Consider the following 25,195-nt stretch of genomic DNA (forward strand, 5'->3'; position numbering starts at 1 on the left):
GATGATGAACAACTCATATAATGGCAGACTATAACCCATTGTTACGACTCAAAATTCAGATGTTACTATTACCTTTGTGGTTTTCACTTGCCATCCTACAATAGCAATCTTAATTCTCGATGGCCTTCGTCTGTATTCCGATGCACACGGACGTCGAGAATTCGTAACTAGCGGTGTAAGATAATCCTTGGATGAATAGGCATTTGCAGAGTTTCAGAAAAATTGGACTCCTTCTTTATCTTTCTCTTCCTAGATTCTTAGAATCAATCCAAATATAATATTAGTTTATAATAGGTTCTCGGACAAAATTACGCTAGTATCCTTTTTAATTAATTATGTTAAAGATCTATATATAAATGATTACTTTATCTACACCATTGATTGAGTAAATATTAAGGGATTGGATTAGCTCTTATGTTCTTACCTAACCTAGGGTTCTTACTTGAAGCCCCCATATATATATAAATTAATTATTACATTTTATTCTATATTATAATTCTTACGTTAATAATAATAATAATAATAATAATAATAATAATAATAATAATAATAATAATAATATTAATATTAATATTAATATTAATATTAATAATAATAATAATAATAATAATAATAATAATAATAATAATAATAATAATATTATTATTATTATTATTATTATTATTATTATTATTATTATTATTATTATTATTATTATTATTAACACTTGATTATTTTTAGGGGGCGTTTAGTTCATGGAATCTTGGATTACCCTAGGTAACAAGATTACCTTCAGGAAGTTAATGTGATATTTTGGGAATGTAAGATTACCTTATGTGTTTGGTTTGAATTGTGGGATATAATATTACCTTGTTTGGTTAAGGGTTATATTTTAGGTTATATGGATCAATTTACATTGATGTCCTCAATAATATATATATATATATATATATATATGTGTGTGTGTGTGTGTGTGTGTGTGTGTGTGTGTGTGTGTTTATTTATTTTATTTATTTATATGTATGAATGTATATCAATACTTAAATAAAAAAATTAAACATATCAAATATACATGTGTGCATATTTATATGTTTAATTTTTTTTTTTTATTTAAGTATTGATATATATTCATACATATAAATAAATAAAATAAATAAACACACGCACAGATATATATATATATATATATATATATATATATATATATATATATATATATATATATATATTATTTTATTATTATTATTATTATTATTATTATTATTATTATTATATATAAGGATTAGTTATCAAGGGCAATGTTGGAATAAATCAAGGTAATTTAATATTACCTAACAAAATGAGGGTAATCACATTGCCTTCAAACATTACCGCAACATCAGCTTTTAGGTAATATAACATTACCTGATAATCTCATAACTTGAACCAAACAAGGTAATATAATATTACCAGATTCAGATTACCTGGATAATCTCAGATGACTCGAACCAAACGCCCCCTTAGATATTATTATTACCACTTATATTATTATTATTACTAGTATTTGCGCCCGTGCGATGCACGGAATGGATTTGTTGTAATATATTAAGAATATTTGGATCGATATATAATTATTTAAATTAAAACATCAAATATTATATAGTGCAATTAAATGTATGGTTTGGATCATTTATGTGTTTTTATGTTATTAATTGCTCAAATTAATAGCTAATATGTAGATGTACGCATGCGGTGCTGTAACTTTGGAGATTTTATTTATCATTGTTCAGTACTTTTATAAATTAGTTAAATGTGCTCGTTCTCTAGCAAATCAGTTATAAAAATGAATTGATATCCTAATTTATTTGTATGGAAAATATATTTTTTTGTCTAGATATATAGCAATTTTTCCATTTAAAAAAACATAATATCACAAATTGTATTTACATACTATTGAAACCTCTTTGTAGACAACATTGGTAGTAACAACACAATCTTGTCTATCTTCGTCTAGAGCTAACACCTTTAGTCCAAAAGGATGGGTGACTCGGGTGAAAATATATAATGGTAAAATTTCAGTCAATTAGTGATCCTTTTATATTTTCAGTCAATTAGTAATATCAAATTCATTTTCAGCCAATTATTCTTTTTTATTTTTACTTTTTTTTTAGTCAATTAGAATATTAGATGCATTGATATTTTTACCTAATTTCTGTTCCAGTTATAATTGATAATGTAGAATATTTTTATTAAAATATTTTCGTTGTATTTTTAATTTAATTTTACTATTGTTTAAAGGAATAAGGTTCAAATTGGCCACTGAACGTAACCTGAAAATGCAATTAGGCCACTGAACGAACAAAAAGTGCAATTAGGCCACTGAACATTCCAAAAACGTGCAATTAAGCCACTGAATTCTCCAAACGTATGCAATTTCACCGGATAGCAGGTTACCATCAATTTTAGCAGGTTACCTGCTTACGTGGCAGCTGAGTTTGCATTTTAATAATTTTTAATTAATTTTAATAATAAATTTTATAAAAAATTGAAAAATAAATTAAATAAAAAATAAAATAAAGGCGTTTTTATTTTTTTAAATAAAAATTTATTATTAAAATTTATTAAAAATGATTTAAAATTTATTAAAAATGCCAACTCAACTGCCACGTAAGCAGATAACCTGCTAAAATTGAGGGTAACCTGCTATAAGGTGAAATTGCACATTTTTAGAGTGTTCAGTGGCCTAATTGCATTTTCAGGTTACGTTCAGTGGCCAATTTGAACCTTATTCCAAAATTAAAATATGCATTTACTATTGATGATGTAGAATATTATTATTGAAATATTTTCGTCCAATTTTTAATTTCTGTTCCATTTTTTAATTAAAATGCAATGATCTGCCAATTTATTTTTTCATTTCAATTATGGATCATTTTTTATTTGTAGTCAATTATTAATATTCATTTCCTTTTATAATTTCAGTCAATTACTAATATCAGATTCATTTTCAGACACTTATTCTTTTTTATTTTCAGTCAATTAGTTAATTAGAATATCAGATGCAGTGATATTTTTACATATCTGAACAATTTTTAATTAATGATGTAGAATATTTTTATTGAAATATTTCCGTTCCATTTTTAGTTTACCTTTACTATTGTTTAAAATATGTCTTTACTATTGATGGTGTAGAATATTATTATTGAAATCTTTCCTTTTCATTTTTTATTTACTTTTACTTTATGATGTAGGATATTATTATTGAAATATTTCCGTTTCATTTTTTATTTATGTTTCATTGCTTGAAATTGTGAAATATTTATGATATAATTGTGATTTAATTTATTCTACTCTGTAATATTAATGTGAAAAATTAAAATGCAATAATCAGACAATTTTCTTTTCCATTTTAGTCAATTATGGATCATTTTTTTTATTTTTAATCAATTATTAATATTCATTTCCTTTTACAATTAACCTAATTTCTGTTTCTTTTTTCATTTTTAATTTTCAGTCAATTATTAATATTCATTTATTTTCTAATTTAACTCATTTTTGTTCCATTTTTAATTGATGATGATGTAGAGAATTATTGTGAAATATTTATGTTCTTTTTTTAATTTACCTTTACTATTTACTATTGTTTGAGCAGGAAATCAAGTAAATAGAATTTTGTTTTTAATTATATTATAGATTATAGATTTTCCAGCAATCCAAACACTCCGATCCCTTAGTATCCCATCAAAAAATGGATAAAGAAAAGTCATTTCATTAATAAAATTAAAAATAATTAAATTAAATCTAATAATGCTATATTTATTTGTAACTGTATATTAATTTCATTTTGAAATCATTGGTTCACATATTTGAATTATTTATTTTTTCTTTAATTATTATAAACAGAAATGATACTGTACTAATTAATTTATGATATTTATCAAATTATATTTTTAAAAAATATAAGATTTACACATGTTATGAGGGGTTAAAACATATTTTAAAATTATTTTTTATTAGTAAGTATTTTTATTTTTAAAATATTTTCTAGCGGCCCACACACTCCCTTAGACTCCCATAAAAATGTAATAAAGAAAAGTCATTTCATTAAGAAAATTAAAACTAATTAAAGTACATCTAATAATGCTATATTTATTTGTAAATGTATATTAATTTTATTTTGAAATCATTGGTTCACATATTTGAATTATTTATTTTTTCTTTAATTATTATAAACAGAAATGATATTGTAGTAATTAATTTATGATATTTATCAAATTGTATTTTTTAAAATATAGTGTTTTACCGGCAATTTATATCATGCGCCAGGGCGCGCATTGCATTGTGCGCCCTGATGCAATACATAATTGTATAAAAAGATACACATAATTGTATAAATAAATACACATAATTGTATAAACAAACACACATAACTTTATAAAAAATACACATAATTGTATAAATAAATACATATAATGATATAAACAAATACAAATAATCACGTCAACCCCCTTTCGCGTCTCCCAAAACGACGTCGTTTTGAGAGACGCGGGACGCACAGTGCTGAGCACGCCGTGGTGCAGGGTATAACGATTGTGTTTTACCCGTGCGTTGCACGAATTTTTTTTTTATATTATGAATTTAAAATTAAAAATAGAAAACAATGAAAATATATTATAATGTACAATATAATAATATAGTTGGACTTTTATATATTTGGTCAAGTATCTATTTTCATAATATACAAAATTTAAATTTAAATTTTGTATGGTTAATGTTTTTTGGTGTGAGAATTTTTTTTGTATGGTTAATATAATCTCTAATCATGTTGTATATTTAGATAAATTTATTAAAAAAATCACATAATTAAGTTTATTTATTCCTAATTGTATTTCATATATATTATAATTCTAAAAATATGAATACTAACTAAGAGAATTATATTTAGAAATCAATAAAAAAATGTAAATTCTAAATTTTGTATGAATAAATTTAAACTCTAATCGGACACATTTCCTTATATGATTGTATAATAAATTGTATATACACATAATATTTATTAATATGTATATATAAAAATTCTATAATATAATTTCATTAATTATAATTTATATTGATAGATTTATAATTAAAAAAATTACATTTAGAAATTTAAAAAGTAGCATTTAAATATTGTATGATTACTATAGTGTATAATTTTATGTATATTTTTTTAAAAAAATTATAAATATTCATGTTTTGTTAATTTTATACTTTCATTTCTTTAATTATATTTCATATTTTATTAATTATAATTTAATGAAATTGTCACAAATATTTCAATGGAAGAAATCTTATATTTCTCAGTTTCAATAATTATATTAATTATAATTAATAAATATTATTACCATAATAATTTCATTAATTATATTAATTCTAATATTTGTTCTCTTCCAATATTTAAACACATTACCATAATTATCATAATAATTACACGAAAGAAGGAAAGAAAATTATTAGAATAATTACCATTAATAAAAATTAGAAAATTATATTAAAAATTAATTATATATTAAGGTAAGTATAATTTATTTTATGCCAATAATATTATACATTAAGTATATATATAATTATAGAAAAGGAGATATAATTTTAAAAAGTAAATTATTAATTAGATTACCTAATATAATTGTCCTACTAATTGATTCCATACTACTATGTATAATTCATATATTTGAATTTTTTAAAGCTAAATACTTATTAATTATCTTAATAATTAAGATAATTTTTAGTCAATCAATATTCAATAGTACTAAGTGTATTACTTCAAATTTTTATAAATAATATACAATATTTTAAAATCAAAATAATTAAAATAATGTGTCCATATTACAAAAGATTTTATAATAGTAATTTTTATTGCATAATAGAATTTGTCAATTATTAAACATTGTTTATGGTAATTATTGTATGACATTTAATACTAAGATTATTAGGTATAATTTTTATAATTAAGGTATAATATTATTAAATCAAAATGATTAAAAATAACGAGTCCACAATATAAAATAAATTATACTTGTCTTAATAATTATTTATTAATATAAATTTACAATTATAAATTTGTATACGAAAAAACATAGAAACTGAAACTTCTGGTTAAAAAAAAAAAAAAAAAAAAAAACTCTCCATTTCCCTTTTTTTTTTTGGGGTCACCAATGGATTGTATTTATAGGTAGAGAATGTGAGAATTATAAATTAATAATATAAGTTTCATTTTCCATTTCCGTTTCTATTCAGTCAATTAGAAATTTTTTATAATTTTCAGCCCATTAATAATATACATTTCCTTCTTCAATTTGCATAATTTCAATTTCGTTTTCCAAATCCGTGTTTCATATGTTATTCCCATACATAATATTCACGTTACTATAAATTGATTAGCAATTAATACATTTACAATATACCATAATTATGCAATATTACCAATTGATACATTTTAATCAATTTACATTAAACATATGTTTACCACGGAAGAAAATGGGATATAATTTAAAAAGTAAATTATTAATTAGATTACCTAATATAATTGTCCTACTAATTGATTCAATGGTTGTATAATTCATATATTTGTAGACTTTTTAAAGCTAAATACCTATTAATTGCCAAAATAATAATTAAGATTATTTTTAATTAGTCAATCAATATTCAATAGTAGTAAAAGTATTACTTTGATTTTTTATAAATAAGATATAATATTATTAAACCGAAATAATTAAAAATAATGTATCCATAGTACAAAAGATTTTATAATGCTAATTTTTATTGCCTAATAGAATTTGTCAATTATTAACCATTATTTATGGTAATTATGCTAAATTTACAACATCAAATAATATCTCAAAATCAACTTAGTACTTAAAATTGCAATTACTATACAATAATATTTTCCTCAAAATAACAAATAATTAAACTTTATTCCTTCTCAACTTGTTCATCCTGAATTCCTATCCATGCTCACCTGTATAAATAATTTTACACAAAAACAGAATGTAGACAAAAATTAGCATAAGCTAAGTAAGTTTACTTCACCCCGTAAAATAATAGTTTGAATTTTTTATATTTTCAAAACTCATATAATTTCATACTTTTCCAGAATACATGTGGAGTTATACATTTTCTTGTATGGAGAATAAATAGTTATTTATGGAGAAGTAACCAAACTTTTTGAAATCCACTTTGAAACTGGACTAAAACCTATGTGCACACCCCAGAAGATTCCAAGCCACTGGGTAATATATGATCCAAGTAGTTAGGTTTTCCTACCTACTACCACTCAAACAATTTGGAAACTGAATCATAACTTATGTGATGCACTCTCATGTGATTCTAAGCCTAATGAGTAGTAAATAGTCCAAGTAAACAGTACTCACTCTTATTTGGACACCACACAATATATTATTTTCTCAAAATTTCATTATTTCTCCACAAATAAATACTTTCTCCACAAAAATATAATTTTCTCCAGAATATATAATTTTCTCCAAATACATTTTTCAAAAAAAAAAAAGAAAAAAAAATACAATTTTCTCCACATGATTTGTCCAAAATATAATTATAGTCCATAATCCAGTATTAATACAATTTCACAATACTACTATGTATACAACACCAAAAATTTCAAGCCAAGTATTTACATAACGCACGAGTTCTACAAATCGAAACTCATTCTCGATATTTCGAGAATCACCACTCACAATATTACTATTTATCGATAAATGTACTTGTGTTCACATGAATAACATATATCATATAATATCACATATAATATCAATACATACAGTATTCGGGGAAAATAATAATTTTGGTGAATATAAAATCTTACCCTCAAAGGCAAACTTTGTATAATCTTAATAGCATCCTAACCACCTTGATAAGAAACCTGCATGTGAATCAAATAAATCCAATAATAATAACAAGCGAAGCATATTATTCATTGATCATCATCATCATCAATGTCAACAAACTTAGATTTAAACAAAAGAATTTGGAGAGTAGAAACAATTACCTAAAGTAGAGATTAAGTGAATGAGTTTTGCTAGGATTGAAGAAAACGTACGAATATATTAAAAATCATGAAGAACCAGTAGTGTGAGGGAAGAAGAATGAATGCCAAAGTCTAAAAATTTGTATTTATAGGTGAAAAATAGTAATTCGAAAGGAAAGTATAATAATTTATTTAAAAATATATAGAAAGTAAAGTAAGTAAGGTAATAAACTTATTATTATTATTATTATTATTATTATTATTAGTATATATAGATTAAATTAAATATTAATTGTATATAATGTCTATATATATATCACACAGAATATTTACTATATTTAATTATTTAATTATTCTTTTACTACCTAATTTATATATTATTACTATCAATATATACATCTAATATATATATATATATAATATCACACGTATATATAAATGACTATATATATAAATTTTTATATCTATAATTATTATTTCAATATATATGAATTTACAAAAATGGTCCTAAGTTTTGGGGGGAAAATTGGTTTGGAGGATTTTACTTTTATATATATATATAGATATAGATATAGATATAGATATAGATATAGATATAGATATAGATTATTATTATTATTATTATTATTATTATTATTATTATTATTATTATTATTATTATTGTTATTATTATTATTATATCATTATTATTATTATTATTATTATTATTATTATTATTATTATTATTATTATTATTATTATTATTATTTTCCTGTGATGTTCTGTTAGTATATAATGACTGTGGGGCACAATAATAATATAACCATAATTAAATATTCTTGTATTCATTAAATCCTTAATTATATTCTAAAGCATTATATATATATATATATATATATATATATATATATATATATATATATATATATATATATATATATATATATATATATATATATATATATATATATTGGATTTTAAGTTTTTTTTTTTGTTTTCATTTATCCTAGACATTCAAGGTTTTTTTTTTTTTTTTTTTTTTTTTTTTTTTTTTTTTTTTGAGAATGCTAATTGATTCACTGATAGTTGAAGGTAGATATTAACAGTACTGTATAATCCGAAATTAAACCCAAATCCAAGTTACTTTACATCTATTAACCCAAATTTAGATTATATCAAAAGGAAATATAGATTTAAATAATCTCATCTAAGTGCTTGAAAATATGGTGACTGCTTTAGTGCTTTCAAAGAGACAATGTTCTTTACCAATTCACCAGGAAGAACCAATCTCACGAGGGTCTAGATCTCGTGGGAAGAGGGATGGTCAGCTTCTTATTGTAGTGGGTCAAGCGAGTCGCCTCTTGGACGAGCTTCTAGAAGATATCGTTGATGAAGCTGTACATGATGCCCATGGCCTTGCTAGAGATCCCGATGTCAGGATGGACTTGCTTCACCACCTTGAAGATGTAGATCTTGTACATCTCCGATGACTTCTTCACCCTCTTCTTCTTCTTCTTCTTCTTCTTATCTCCGGCCGCCGCGACTCCACCCTCTTTGGGAGCTTCTTCTTGGCCTTGGGCTTCTTCTCTGCTCGAGCTTTCTATGCCGGAGCCTTCTTTGTCGTCACTTTGTAGCCTGCCTTCGATGTCATCTGCGCTAGAGAGAAAACACAAATTAGTTTTAGCACAATTTAGTTTTTTTTTTTTTTTTTTTTTTTTTTTTTTTTTTTTGGGAAGAAGAATATATAGCACAAAATTATAATAATTATTCTAGTAAAATTATATATGGTTATTTTAGTAAAAATAATTGATTAGCCAATAAATTTAATGAAATATATATGGTTAGTCAATAAAATTAATAATTTTGACTAAAATAATTATGAGTTTGGTTTTACAAAAAATGTCCTTAAATTTTGGGCGGGAAAATGGTAGAAGGAGAATTTTACTTTTAATTATATATATATATATATATATATATATATATATATATATATATATATATATATATATATATATATATATATATATATATATATATATATATTACACAATGATATTTTAGTTTTATATCACTTCTCCCATTTCCATTCGAATAATTCTATTCATCCATATTTTAATTCCTTCTTTATTCTCACCTTATTCTTTTTCCACTGAATTACAATTTCTTTTACTCTTAATTCCTTTGTTCCAACCAAATGACTTGTCAGTTCACACTTCAGGAATCACACTTCAACCTTCACTCCGATGGCGTCACCTGCAGAACTGCAAAAAATGACGCAGTGCCAGAAACGACGTCGTAGTCTGTGAGCCATTCCGGTGTATCGCAGTCGGAAACGACATCGCAGACTCGTAGTCTGTCGTCGGCATTACAACCAGAAACGAAGTCGCAGTCCGTCCAGTCCGCCGGTGTCGAGCATCTCCGTCGTAGACTCGCAGTCCGTCCACACTCCACAGCCAGGTAGTACTGTAATTAATTTTATTTCACAGCTAGTTACAGCAAAATTAATATATGTAATTTAATTAATTTTCTTGAATTGTTTGACGTTCTTTCATTGTAAAATAGTACTCTATTCTCAAATTTCAATACTCAATTTTGTGATTAATTGTCTCTATTTGTTAACTTTGTTTAATTGTATCGTGGTTAGGGCTGTGCAGAACCCGAAATACCCGAAAAACCCGACCGACCCGCCGACCGGTCTACCCCACCCGTTTAGAACCGAACCCGAGCACGGATAACCGAACCCGCCCGTAAAACGACGTCGTGTTGAGGATGATCGGTTTGGGTGATGAAATAAGCCACCCGAACCGCCCGAATACCCGATTTAGCATTAGGGTTACGTAGAATGCATATGATATGGCGTCATTTAGGGATAGTATATATAGTCCTTTTGTAGGGCAAAACCTCAGATCTCTCCTCATTTTCTCTTTGCGCAGTCGAATGTTTAGGGTTTCTTTCTCCGTTTCTCTCATCTCTGTCTCTCACACTATCACTTTCTTCTCTAGTTCTCTGACTTCTCTCGATCTAAACTTCTCTCTGAGTCTCTTCTAGACTTACAGACTGAGACTCTGAGAGTGTGAGTCTCCGACTCTCCGGTGGAAGCTAATATTGCTCGATGGAAGCTAATATTGTCCGGTCAGTCACTCACTCCGGTGGAAGTTGATTTTGTTATTCAGTGCGGTCAGCGGTGGATTGTAGATTGTTGGCTCGGAATCAAAGCCCTTTGTTCTCGGGGGTTTAATTTGGAGAAACGAAGTAATCTCTAAACCCTAATCTTATACATAATTAGATTATAGTCTTATTACTCTTATAGATTGTGATACGTTGTTGTTATTATGATTATGTGATTTCTTTGGACTGTGATTAAGTCAATCTGTTGAGAAGTTCCAGATTGTATGTCACTTGTCCCTTGTTTGTGATGTTATGATACTTGATTAGGGTTTCTATGATTCTGTGATTTCTTTGGACTGTGATTAAGTCAATCTATTGAGAAGTTCCAGATTGTATGTCACTTGTCCCTTGTTTGTGATGTTATGATACTTGATTAGGGTTTCTATGATTCTGTGATTTCTTTGGACCGTGATTAAGTCAATCTGTTGAGAAGTTCCAGATTGTATGTCACTTGTCCCTTGTTTGTGATGTTATGATACTTGATTAGGGTTTCTATGATTCTGTGATTTCTTTGGACTGTGATTAAGTCAATCTGTTGAGAAGTTCCAGATTGTATGTCACTTGTCCCTTGTTTGTGATGTTATGATACTTGATTAGGGTTTCTATGATTCTGTGATTTCTTTGGACTGTGATTAAGTCAATCTGTTGAGAAGTTCCAGATTGTATCTTGATTTCATAATGTGTGATATATTCTGGTGGAAGCACTGACTGTTATAAGAGTCTTATAAATTAGAGTGTTATAATGTCTCTTAAAGGCTTAAATGGGTGAAAGCCGCATAGAAATCCTTATAATGATGTTGATGAAATGAGCTGTTTTTATGTTATAACAGTCTCTAATTCATTTGGATATTTAAAATATATCCCTGAATCTGGATTTCTTTGTAAGTTTATGGATGTATGCCCTTAATTTTATTTGTATATTTGTAATTTTGTATAATTGTATTGAATAATACCCTTTAATTAATTATGCATTCCTGTTTAATGATGACACAAAATGTGTCTGATTCTGGAATGCTTAAATGATTTCATGTGCTTCCTCTTCTTGAATATGAATCCTGCTTTGTGTACTGATAGTTCACCATTTTTAGATGGAAAATATCAGTATGCTTGGTAGTCAACCTCCCAACTCCCCAATTGATGGACCTTCAGGGGTGGAAGCCCAAACTGTTGAGAATCAACAGAATGAGCAACCTCCTACTGCTGTTCCTGCCAAGAAGAGGAAACAGGTTGATTCCAGATCACCAGTGTGGGATCATTTTGAGAAGATAAAGGACAATAATAATGTGGTTGTTAAAGGCAAATGCATTTATTGTGCAAAAATTTATCACTGTGAGACAAAAAAAACATGGGACTTTTTCCTTAAGAAATCACATGTTTAGCTGTTTGAAAAATCCTCACTCCAAGGAAACTAGGCAGTCCCTGTTAACATTTCAGGCTGTTACATCACTTACAGATGGTCAGCCTACTGTGGGAGAAATAGGGACTTGGGTATTTAATCAAGAGTCAATTAGGAGGGCCTTGGTTGAAATGATAATCATAGATGAATTGCCCTTTAGATTTGTGGAGGGAATAGTTTCAGGAGGTTCATAACTATTGCTTACCCTAGGTTTATAGTTCCATCCAGGTGGATTATAAGTAGGGACATCCTAGTTGTCTATGAAGAGGAGAGACTAAAATTTAAGTCATTTTTAAGGGGAAGCAGTCATAGGGTTAGTATCACTACAGATTCTTGGACATCCATCTAAAGAATTAACTACATGGTAGTAACTGTCCATTTCATTGATTCTGAGTGGAAGCTTCATAAGAAAATCCTTGCATTTGTCCCTGTTACCTCTCACAAAGGTGAATATCTAGCCAAAGCCCTAGAAAATTGTTTGCTAGAGTGGGGGCTTAGAGATGTATTTTCTGTGACTGTTGATAATGCCTCATCAAATGACACTACTATGGGGTTTCTGAAGAAAAAATTGGTGTCTTGGGGATCATCTACTGTGAGGGCAAAGTATCTTCACATGAGATGTATTGCCCATATCTTAAACTTAGTAGTTCAAGATGGTCTGAAAGATTGTGATAGTTCTGTGAAGAAGGTTAGGGAGGTGGTTAGATATGTTAGAAGCTCTCTTGCTAGACTCAAAAAGTTCAGGGATTTGGCTGATTGGTTGAGTATTGAACAAAGGTCTTCTGTGTGTTTAGATGTTCCAACCAGATGGAACTCTACCTATTTGATGTTGCAGTCTGCTTTAACTTACCAAAAAGTATTTGAATCTTTGGAGTCAGATTGTTCTTCCAAGTCTGATTTGGGTAATTCAATTCCTGATTTTATGGACTGGGAATCTGTTGGCAGTTTGGTTCAGTTACTGAAGTGTTTTTATGACATGACCATTAGAATTTCTGGTTCTTTATATGTCACCTCAAACATATTCTTTACTGAAATATCTGATCTGTACTGCCTATTGAAAGGCATGGTGGAAGTTGGTGGGCTAGTTGGTGTGATGGGGAAAAATATGAAGGCAAAATTTGAGAAGTATTGGGGTGATGTTGAAAAAATGAATCTAATTATATTTTTTTGCAAACATTGTAGACCCTAGAGACAAGTTAGAGTATATGCCTACTCAGTTTAATCATATGTATGGTGAGGAAAAGGGTAAACCATTCTATGAGAAAGTAGTTGCTGCTCTTGCTGAGTTATTTGATGATTATTCTACATCTGCCTCTTCTTCTGTCCCTTCTGTGCCTGTGTCTGTTCAGGCTACATCTGCCTCTTCTGTTTCTGTTGGGAAGCCACAACATTTTCTGAAGTCCCAAATTAAAAAGCAAAGATTGGAGTCTGGGGGTAAGAAACAAACTGAATTGGATATGTACTTGAGTGAGGGAATATTTGAAGAGGAAGAATCTTTCGATATACTTGGATGGTGGAAGATCAACTCTGCTAGGTTTCAAGTTCTGTCTAAGCTTGCTATGTCCTAGCCATTCCAATCTCCACTGTTGCCTCAGAATCTGCCTTCAGTACTTATGGGAGAGTATTGGATCCTTTTAGGAGTTCTTTAACTCCAAAAATTGTGGAAGCATTGGTGTGTACACAAGATTGGCTTAGAATGCAAAATACTCCTTTATGTATTTAGGAGAATCTGGAAGAGTTGGAGAGGTTTGAAAAAGGCATGACTTTTAAGTTTTAACTTTATACTCCTTTATACTTATATTTTAAATTACTTAAATTGTTAATACACTTAACTTTTGTTGTTTATTTTGCAGAGTTAAGTGGTGATCGTGGAAGTGGGAGGTCTCTTGGTTCTACACTTGCTACAATTCCTGTAATGTTATTATTTACATTACTTGATTTTATTGCAATCTTTTACAGTATTTGACTGTTTAACTAAATTGCAATCTAATTTCACTTGGTATTTTTTGAGCCCACTGTGTTTGACTCAATTACACTGGACATCTGTAACTCTGTAAGTATGAAGGCCTGGTAACTTGTACTAAGTTGCTGCCTCAAGTACCTTGGGCATTTGGTTGGTAATGTATGAACTATTTTATTCTGTCTGTTCACTTTAAGTTGGCATTTGGCAATGATGAAGCTTCCACCTTTAATCTGAAAAGGAAAGGATTAAGTTGGTCAGTTGCTCTATACTTATGTTATATTGAAGCAATATGCCCTTAATCCAAATGATATGGAAAAAATGCTTACTGAGCCAAAATTTATATAATCCATTCTCTATTTTTCATTTTCTAATGCTTGCTCAGTTGCTTACTTGCTTGTGTAGTACTAATTATTTACACTAACTTGTCACAATTCACAGGAAGAAGAGTAGGTCTAATTGTCTGAAATCTAAAACTCTAGGAGTTGAGTAGTTGACACTTGCAGTTGCTGAGTTGCTGATTTTGCTTAATTTGTATTTTTTGGTGCTTCAGTTTGCTGAATTTGTATTTTGTAAATTTGTAAGTTACTTCTTAGTTCCTTTACAGTTGTATATGTACTTTTGTAGAGTTTTGGTCTGTAACAATTCTTACAGTAAGTTATTTACTTTTGTAGTTTTGTTGCAGTCTTAGACACTTAAGAGTTAAGACTCTTAATGTTGGTTAATAGACTACTTAGTAATACTAATTACTAAGTTAGTAATTTAGTATTACAGGTATTAGTCTATTACACTATCATTCTATCAATTATTTACTTATTCAATATTTCAGACTTTCAGTTAGTTATTATTGTGCTTTTGATTTTATTTTTTGAATTTTTTATTTGATTTGTACATTTTCTAATATCCGAAATAATGTCGGATATCCGACCGGTCCGAATAACGTTATAACCGACCAGATAAGTCAACAACTTTAAACGGATAGGGTAGTCAAAGTACATATCCGAAATCCGATCAGAAGACCCTTACCGCCCGAATGCACAGTCCTACTCGTGGTCATATTTTGTTGGAGAAGAAAAATAAATAGAATATTTATTTTAAGGGTAAATATATCGATTTAACATTTCAGGGAAAAAACTGCTATTTGAATAATTCATGGGAAAAAATGCTATATGTATATAACTCAGGGGAAAAAAATACTATTTTCCCTATTCATAATTTTTGAACTTCATATTCATAATTATTGAACTCTATATTCACAATTACAGAATTCTATATTCATAATTACTGAATGATATGTTCATAATTATAAAGTTATATATTCATAATTTTTGAACTTATATTCACAATTATTGAATCTCTATATTCATAATTACAGAACTATATATTCATAATTATGTTCACAACTCTATGATCATAATTATAGAACTATGTGTTCATAATTTTTGAACTATATATATACAATTATGAACAGTTCTAAAACTGTGTCTACCTTGCAAAGTGTAATTTGCCTGTCAGACGTTATGCCATGGAACCGTGTTAGTATACCGTTATCTTTTTTTTTTTTTTTTTTTTTTTTTTTTTTTAATTAATTAATTGCGTGATTTTTCTTCTTTATTTTCACATTTTGCGGTTTCACTTTAATTTGAGGTGAATAAAGATTTCGGACATTCATAAATTATGAATTCATGCCGGCACATTCACTTTGGAACCATGCCTACACATTCCCGTCCGAAATCACGGACATTCATAAATTATGAATCCATGGCTGCACATTCACTTTGGAACCATGCCTACACATTCATTTTGGAACCATGAGATTATGAATTTTCTGTTATAAGATTATGAATTTTCTGTTATGAGATTATGAATTTTCAGTTATGAGATTATGAATTTTCTGTTATGCGATTATGAATTTTCTGTTATGAGATTATGAATTTTCATTACATTCATAATTTCGGACATTCATAAATTATGAATTCATGCCTGCACATTCACTTTGGAACCATGCCTACATATTCCCGTCCGAAATCACGGACATTCATAAATTATGAATCCATGCCTGCACATTCACTTTGGAACCATGCCTACACATTCACTTTGGAACCATGAGATTATGAATTTTCTGTTATAAGATTATGAATTTTCTGTTATGAGATTATGAATTTTCAGTTGTGAGATTATGAATTTTCTGTTATGCGATTATGAATTTTCTGTTATGCGATTATGAATTTTCTGTTATGAGATTATGAACTTGCGAAAATTTTTTTTTGGGCCTAAAAACGACATCGTTTTGCCTTGTGTTCACCATTCTCGGTGAACACGATTCCATAGCATAATTTGCGTTTGCCTGTTAAGCCGGCCTCCCTTGACGGGCTTTGGCGGGTTTTGGCTGGCCCGCGCCAGCGCCGCCAGCACTTTTGACAGCTTTAAATATACCATGGACCATGATACGTATAATTTAACTCTTTGCCTAATTTCTTCTATCAGATTGAAAGGAGAAGGCTGAAGAGAAATGCATTTTCCTTTCGTTTTGGATGGGGAATAGGGAGTTTTGGTCGGTTTTGTGATTGGAATTAGGAAGGAGTGAAATCGGAAAGAAAACGATAATAGTGCATGCAATTTGGCAACAATGATAGTCCTATGACAAGAATTGGTATTGTTCGCTTTCTGAACTATACCGTGAGACCGTCCTCAGGTTGATTGATTTCATCTTCTTCATCAAGACAAATGGATGCACAAGAGTGGAAAGAGGTTTTCAGCTTTATTTGCAGTGTGGAATTCTGGAGGATGGGCGTGTTATGGACACTCTCACTCATCTACTCCTACTTTCAATTGTTTCGGCAAACCCTTTTCTCCGCCAAATCCAAATCCAAACCCTATTCTCCTCGCTGCTCTCCCTCATCCATAGCCACAAGAAGGCCAATCTGCATAGTCACCGGCGTAAGTAAATGGGAATGCAGAAATTGATAAATTTCCAATTCAATACGCTCACACATGATGAGTCTTTGATCACTTGGCTTTCTGAATGCCTGTTGTTCAGAGCCTTTAATTTAACCTTGAGATACCGCACATCCCTCCTTCCATGGATACGAAAGTGCAAAAAATGCTCATTATCCATACTAAGTGCTGGCTTGAGTTTTATGTGTCTCATTTTCTGCTTAGCTTGATTTGCTAATTGGTCACCTTCCAGGCCACGTCTGGTTTGGGTGCAGCAGCTGCGTGTGCTCTTTCAAGAGAGGGATATTATGTTGTTCTTGGTATTGCACCTGTTAATTTCTTCCTTAATACTCTGTGTATGCCTAATTTATTACTTGGATTTTGCATCCACATTGGTCAGTGTACAAGTGTTTAGTTGTTTACATTAAACATAGATTTAATAATAATCTATTGTTATATTATTGGTGATATATTATTGGCATCAATAACCTGTAATTTTGCGTATTATTATTATCTTTATCTTTACCTTACTCAGTTATGACCAATTGTCCATAATACAATGTTGGGTTTGTGATCTTTTCCTTTTCGTGCTTGATCTTGCAATTCAATTTTATAGTGGGTTACTATTTCTTGCTCATTTTGGATAAAACTTTTATGTTTCGTTCTGATATGCTAAGAATGTGGTATAGTTTTTATGCTTATGTAGTTATATCACTTCCCGTGGTAATGTGCTATTTCCCTCCCCCTGTGGTGCACATGCTTTCATGAATATCTTGTATTGCTACTAACATTGTTTATTGGGATTTGTCTATGAATTCAGTTGGAAGATCATTGGACTTGTTATCAAAGGTAAAGTCACTGTTTACCTCTTCTAGCTTCTTATAGTTTCTACTTTTTATTGATTTAATGTATTAGCTTTTGACAGATTGCATCTGATATTAAAGAACAAAGTGGAGATGCTTGTGTTAAAGCTTTCCAGGTTGATTTATCATCTTTCAAGTCAATCTGGAACTTTAAGAGGGAATTTCAGCAGTGGCTATCAGATATGAATATGCATTGTTCAGTTCAACTTCTAATAAATAATGCTGGAATCCTGGCAACAAGGAGCAGGGTAACTACAGAAGGCTGTGATAAGTTACTATCTTAATCCTTTGATTCATTTATTTATTTACAAGTACCCTTCAATGTTTGGACAGAAAGGGTGAAATAAAGTCTTCCCCTACCATAGCAACTAAAAAGGAAAAGTGGGAGGTACCCTTCCCTGTTTTTACTTGTACACTTTAACACATGACATCTTATGTGCAAACTGTAGTGTATAACTTTAAATCTTGAAGCTTCATGTTACCACTTTTCTGAAGATCAAGTTTTGTTATGTATTTGATTAACTTTAAATCTTAACTAATGAAACACTCATACCCCCTTCACAGGATTATGGCGACTAATTATGTTGGTGCCTTTTGTTTAACTAAAATTCTTCTGCCGCTACTCCAGAACAGTCCTATTCCTTCTCGTGTTGTTAATGTCACATCATTCACACATCGGAGTGGTATGGTTGGGATTCATTTTCTATCTTATGATATACATCAAATCTTGGATTGAAAATATTGAATCTTAGTATGGGTATTGCAGCATAACTTCATTTCTTTTGTCCCCATTAAGATTTAGCTCTCATGTTCTGAAATCTTGTTCCATCTATTGGTAGCATAAGATTCAGTCTACATTATAAAGGAGCTAAATTATCTTTGCTGCATATATATGGAAGGAATTTACCATTTACACTTCTTTACAGTATCTAGCATGAAGATCAATAAAGAAACCATTTCTGGGAAGTGTTTTTCTGGATCAAGAATTTATCCTTTTGCTCATGTATATGAGTATTCTAAATGTAAGTTGCATTATTAGACTGAGCTTATCTAGCTTTTAAATCATTTCCAGCTAAGACATGCTAACTTTGCTGACAGTGTGCCTACTTCTTTTCTCTTATGAGCTTCATCGGCAAGTTAAACTAGTGGAGCAATCCAGTCAAGTCTCTGTGATGTACGTTTGATTCCTTTTTTTGTTTGCTTTCAGTCATCACTTTCTAAGTTTATTTATCCTTCTTTGTGCTTGTTTATCCCAGCTTATGTTGGAGCTTATCTACTCTGAAGAACATAAGCTGGGACAAATACGGAACAGAAATATTTCCTTGGAGTTTAAGTTTTAATAAAATTGTTAATGACATGAACAAAGTAAGGAAGACTATAGCTTGTAAAGGAAAGTAGATTGTAAAAACATAAAGCAATGGTTAGAAAAATATTTAATGGCTAAATTCAATTCATTAAAAAATATGCTGGAAAATTGATCAGAATTTGTTATTTGTTACAGTTTTGAAGTTTAAGTTGCATGTTGTTAAAATTTAAAGTGTAGGTTACAGTGGTCCAAGTGGATGTTGCTCCCCGAAATTTACTCTTAATATTTCAGTCTTTTGTTTTGCTAATGATGGAACTGTTGTCCTGAAAACTAGTGTTTTAACTTTTAAGCTATCTTGGTGGAAAGAGTATACTTCACATGCATGATTTGATATACTGATTACTGATCATTCTCATATAGACACGATCTTTATTATTATGGTTTTTAGTCTTATGCATTCTCTGTTTCTTAACTGCTTCACTTTTTCATTACCCTAAGGATGATAGTGACTACTAGTGATTTCTTCTGGATGAAGCATTGGGTGTTAGGTGGAGGGTAATTTCATTTTTGGAATGAAAAGTCTGAACAACTTTTCACTGTATATTGTCTATTTTTCACACTTTTGGGTGAGATTAGAGTGAAAATAAGTCAACAAAACTAGTATTTGGACATTGGTAGTAATCCAATCTGGACAATGTACCCTCAGACTTGAGTTATGACATCTTAGTTTATTTTTTAGGTAGCATGGAAATGGTAAATGAGATACACGACATGTGAAAATAGCAATTTTAAAAAATACAGGAAAGAAAACGTTCAAATAAAAAAAAAATATAGAGTATATTTTCAAATATTTTTTTCCTTTACTATGCATAAATATTACTCCGTAATTGTCAACTAGTTCCTGTTAGAGTAAAGATCAGGAAAAAGATAAAAGAAAGATGAATTGGCTTTATTGAATGGGAAAGGGATATAGGGTTGTCACTAAGACACCCTCCAACAAGAGTTTTAGGCTCTTGTCTAGCTGCTACATCTATGGTAGTTCCATAGTTAAAAATAATATACTATAGAGGTATATGGGTTTAAGGAATAAGAATCTGTATTTCTTTTGACCCAATAATTTATTTTTTCAATAAGGCCCAGAAACACATTTCTTTTTACTGAATTTGCTCAGAAACTTTTTTAAATTATAGAAATGACCTCAAAATGTTTTGGGGAAGTTTTTGGTGAGTTTTCGATTTGGAAATGTGTTCCAAATACGGAAAATGCACTTCTCTAAGATTTTTCATGCATAATAGCTTATTTCTACTTAGGAGTTAGGATCTCCAGCATTTCTTTTCCTTCATTTCTTTACTGATTCCAAATGCACGAAAACTGATTATTTAGATTTGTGATTTCATTCAGTCAATTCTTTGTATAGAAAAACATGATAACGATTACTTCTTTTGCAAAACTCTGAGCTATTGGGTCTAACCAGTTTCACAAGTCTCATAGCTACCATAGCTGGTTTTTACTTGCATTTAAAAAAAAAATTTCCTCTGTTTTCTAGTTTGGCAATTAGGCTCTGCAACCTTATCTTTAACTTTAAAGTGAAACCGCTTTCCGCCCAGTATATATTGGTGATTTGGTTTACCTGATCATTTGTTTTTGGATGCTTTAAATAATTCTAGTGCTGTGGATCCTGGAACAGTGAAAACAAATATTATGCGAGAATTTCCTAAATGCATCTCTCAGCTGGCTTTTTTCACTTTGAGGCTTTTGGGGCTTCTGCAGTCATCTGAAGAAGGGGTCTGTTCCATTCTTGATGCTGCACTTGCACCTCCAGTAAGTTCTTTTATATTCAGTTGTTTTGATGTGATGTGTCACTTTTTTTTTGTTCACATAATATCAAAGATTCATCATCATATGAGTTAAGAGCGGTAAAAAACAACTGACAACTTAAGTTCTTGGTGGGCACACCAAATCTATTCAAACAAAGCTAACAAAGATTGCTTTAGGACTTTAGTGATTATTACTTATATATGACAGGGTTCTCTAAAATATTTAGCCTGCTTTAGAAAAGAGTAGAGATCAGTTTAAAGGCTTACTTGAGTTGTAAAAAGTTGTGAATTTTTTGTTGGTGGCAAAAACTTGTGTGAAACCTCTGTGAGACGGGTTGGGTCAAGATGAAATGCAAAACCTTGTGTGAAACCTCTGTGAGACGGGTTGGGTCAAGATGAAATGTAATAGTTAGTATTACATTTGCATATTGACACGACCCGTCTCACGAATAAAGATCCGTGAGACGGACTAAGTGTGACCCATTGTTGGTACGTGTTAATTTTTTCATTGAATTAACAAACTCTTGAAACCTCATGTTGTTCTACTCTGCAGCTTATGAATTTAATTACCACATCTGAGGTCATTATTAATTTATTGTTATTATTTCAGGAAATATCAGGGGTTTATTTCTTTGGAGGAAACGGTAGAACACTCAAATCTTCCCCCCTTTCTTACAATTCAAAACTTGCCAAGGACCTCTGGGAAGCTTCCTCTGACCTTTTCATAGAACTGCAACTGGCCTCTGGACATACAACTTGAACCAACATACACATCATATTGAGAAATCGGGGGGAGTATCGAAATCTTGACCCCCATCTCTACAATAGCTCACCTTGATAGTTATAAGGAGGGCCATCGATATTCTGTGTATACCCTTGGAGAGCATATTTTATCTGATGAATTTGAAGTTTTATGAACCCTAGATGATCATAATTCTCAAGCTAAAACTTTGTACTCTGGAAAATATAGTTCTAGACTAGACTAACAAAATTTTATGTGCCATAGGAAAGTCTCCTTGAAAACCTGCTTTGCCCTATTTCTTGGGTTTCATCCTCCATTTTATTGATGTTTATGACCATGAGGGTTATTGATTTTAATGATTGCAAGTGTTTTATATCTTATTTTGACAATTTAATATGTACCATTGACAATTTGATTCCATTATATGCTTATTGCTTTCAAAATATAAGATTAAAACTTTGCCTTCAAGTAAAATTACAGTATTGTGTGGATTATAACAAAAAGTACATTTTAATATACTAAAAGTACATTATTTATACTGTATGAAATATGGTTAGACCAGCTTCTTAAAGCCGGGCATAAATGCAATGGGAAGTATTTCACTTTTTTTTTTTGTCGGACCACAAGTTTCCTTAGTCAGGATATGCTAAACCCTATATACCTTTGGTTAAACTTGAAGAGACCGGCACCCCGCACCCGCACCGCCTCATCTACACCCCAAGGGTGAAGAATATTACATTATTTTTATTTTTACATGGAGCAAAAGTGAGATGTTGAACTACCAGTGAAGCCTGAAGCCTGCAGCCTGCATGAGTGGGTGGGCAAAGTAGGCACCTAATGTCAATACTGTTATGGACAAGTATGGCAATCTAACAAATTCTTTGTAATAATCTTTTGGCAACTTCTGGCGACCATCTACAATTGCTGCAAATGGAATGATGCTTGTTCTATTCTTCACAGCTTCAAAAGCCTCCCCATATCGGATTCCCAGCCTCCGGTCCCCATTCCAGGCTCCAAACAAATGGTGTCCTATCAAACCCAAGGATGCCGCCACAGCAACCGAGTTCCCAATCCATAGAGTGTGAGCAAGGCACCACATCACCTGCCCGACCATCTGACATAGACAACACACCAAGTGTAAAGCACACCGGCTGGGTAAGCAACTAGGGATCGGATAATGATTAAATGTGTGTTTGGTTCACACATGGGAATCGAAATCGGAATCGGTATCAAATACTTGGTAATGGTAATGGATTTTGGTGAAAGTATTTAACATGTTTGGTAATAGGGTGGAATGAAAATAGTTACTAATAGTAGTGCTTGAGAATGAATAAGGGAATGAAACCCTTATTTTATTTGGGTATGGGTTTTTCAATTGATGGGGTATTCGAAACCCTTATTTTATTTGGGTATGGGTTTTTCAATTGATGGGGTATTCGAAACCCATAGTAGTGTTCTAAAAACCTATCAACTAAACAACATCAATCACTTTCATACCCATTCCTATGGGCAAAACCCACCAACCAAACACACCCTAAGTAAATAGCACATTATATATATGACAAAAATGCAAAAAACAACACATTTAGGATTATACCTGGGGGTGCCTAGTAATTCTCATGATCCCAGTTTCCCAAAGATGCATCTTTGGCTTATCCACAGCTGCAACCTCTAACAGATTAAATGTCGATGGGTAGAGGAAGAAAAAAGAAACGAAATTAGATAACCAAACAAACTGATGCAGCCCTGGAAAGCTCTGTAATTGCCATAACTGTACTCCATCGTATCGGTGGTTAATAAAATACACCTACAACATGAACATTTAATGAACTTCATTATAGTCACCGAAGGAGCATAGCAAAAATTCTATTGGTTGAGTCCACTAAGAGATAGAGTTGATGGTTAAGAACTCACAACAGTGCTAACAGCCAATGGAAGAGATATCCCAGCAAACAATACACGGAAAGCACGCTCTCCTATCAGTCTTTCACCTTGGTCTCTAAAACTAGCAAGACCACTGTGTACTATTGCAAAAATAAGAGTAAGGGCGAACATTACAATCTGCACAGAAACATTAAGGATTAGTACCCTCATCACAAAGGTAATAGAGGGAAGAACCGGTTTATGCTCAATTGGACTATAATGCACATGAGCCAAACCACAATAAACGATTGAATCCAATAAATTAGCTAGTCTAACACAATATTATAAACCCATACGTTCTCTCTTATTAAGAGTTTCAATTTAGTTAATGGACTACTTGCCTACTTAACCCAATTCAATTTTCCCCAAAAGAAAATACAAGTACATACTACATAGCACTATAGCAGGCAAAATTATGAAGAAATCACAAAGAGGTGAAAATTGAAAAGAGTGTTAAGTGATAGCAGATTTGCTCTATGTTAAGAAGAGATAGTTCAACCTCATGACTGTCAGAGAGGCCGGAAACGGTGTCTATGAAGCTTTTGCCAAAGCCGGTGGAGTTATCGATCCATAGCAAGTTGAGAGCATAGAGAACAACGGCAAGAATCACAGTGAAGTAAAGCCAAGATGAAATCTTCTGTTTTGACAAGTCGAATTCCGCGGAATCCTCTCCCACCACCGCTTCTGCCTCCTCCCGCGTTTTACCCACCACACCCACTAACAACAGCGGGAGTTTCCTCCGATTATTGGGAGGGATTTCTACCCGGAAAGGCTTGGCGAGTCCATTAGTCCTCCAAGAAGAAGAAAAAGGAGAAGGAGAAGGAGAAGGGGATGATAGTCGTCTTGTAGTTGTTGTTGGCTTGGGTAGATGAAGGAATGGGTTTGAGAGGAAAATGGAGGAAGTTGCCATAGGTGGGTGATTCAAGATTGAAGATGTTCAGGAGAAAAAAATTGGTAAGAAATACAGTAATACAGGCAAAACAGGAGAGGGAATCTAGAGAGGAAGGTGCTGTTTGGAGTGGGTTTTGGACGGCTTTGGCGGAGGGAATTGAAGTGCTAATCCCACTCGCTCCCACCACTCTTCGTTACATGGAGTTGGCGGTGGATGAGGTTTGCTTGTTGG

At 30.8% G+C, this 25,195-nt stretch overlaps 4 protein-coding genes across 10 annotated transcripts; 2 read left to right on the forward strand and 2 right to left on the reverse strand.

Moving 5' to 3' along the window:
• Positions 1-1,147: 1,147 nt before the first annotated feature.
• Positions 1,148-25,178, reverse strand: LOC109167937 (15-cis-zeta-carotene isomerase, chloroplastic). 2 transcript variants are annotated; one of them, XM_019317020.1, is made up of 5 exons: positions 24,572-25,178; positions 24,064-24,210; positions 23,747-23,956; positions 22,900-23,263; positions 1,148-1,165 (listed from the first exon to the last, which is right to left on the reverse strand). In XM_019317020.1, the coding sequence occupies exons 1-4, from the start codon at positions 24,980-24,982 to the stop codon at positions 22,928-22,930; spliced, it is 1,104 nt and encodes a 367-aa protein (XP_019172565.1). In that variant the 5' UTR covers positions 24,983-25,178; the 3' UTR covers positions 1,148-1,165; positions 22,900-22,927. The 2 variants fall into 2 exon arrangements, with proteins under 2 accessions (XP_019172565.1, XP_019172564.1); XM_019317019.1 differs by lacking the exon at positions 1,148-1,165 and having other exon boundaries at positions 22,637-23,263.
• Positions 9,334-10,326, reverse strand: LOC109167840 (histone H2B-like). Its single transcript, XM_019316911.1, has 2 exons — positions 10,214-10,326; positions 9,334-9,616 (listed from the first exon to the last, which is right to left on the reverse strand). Exons 1-2 carry the CDS (start codon positions 10,324-10,326, stop codon positions 9,334-9,336), a joined length of 396 nt encoding a protein of 131 aa, XP_019172456.1.
• LOC109167841 (zinc finger BED domain-containing protein RICESLEEPER 2-like) lies at positions 12,886-14,092 on the forward strand. Its single transcript, XM_019316912.1, has 2 exons — positions 12,886-13,657; positions 13,707-14,092. Exons 1-2 carry the CDS (start codon positions 12,886-12,888, stop codon positions 14,090-14,092), a joined length of 1,158 nt encoding a protein of 385 aa, XP_019172457.1.
• LOC109167936 (dehydrogenase/reductase SDR family member on chromosome X-like) lies at positions 16,968-22,524 on the forward strand. 6 transcript variants are annotated; one of them, XR_002051943.1, is made up of 10 exons: positions 16,968-17,424; positions 17,675-17,741; positions 18,242-18,270; positions 18,347-18,555; positions 18,849-18,967; positions 19,211-19,306; positions 19,383-19,458; positions 21,258-21,411; positions 22,018-22,236; positions 22,271-22,524. XR_002051943.1 is itself a non-coding variant. In XM_019317014.1 (9 exons), exons 1-9 carry the CDS (start codon positions 17,212-17,214, stop codon positions 22,165-22,167), a joined length of 1,113 nt encoding a protein of 370 aa, XP_019172559.1. In that variant the 5' UTR covers positions 16,968-17,211; the 3' UTR covers positions 22,168-22,524. The 6 variants fall into 6 exon arrangements, 4 of the variants coding, with proteins under 4 accessions (XP_019172559.1, XP_019172560.1, XP_019172561.1 ...); XR_002051944.1 differs by lacking the exon at positions 22,271-22,524 and adding an exon at positions 21,616-21,706 and having other exon boundaries at positions 22,018-22,106; XM_019317014.1 differs by having other exon boundaries at positions 22,018-22,524.
• Positions 25,179-25,195: the final 17 nt, after the last annotated feature.

This window comes from Ipomoea nil, unplaced genomic scaffold (genome assembly GCF_001879475.1).
Source record: "Ipomoea nil cultivar Tokyo-kokei standard unplaced genomic scaffold, Asagao_1.1 scaffold3170, whole genome shotgun sequence".
Classification (NCBI taxonomy): domain Eukaryota; kingdom Viridiplantae; phylum Streptophyta; class Magnoliopsida; order Solanales; family Convolvulaceae; genus Ipomoea; species Ipomoea nil.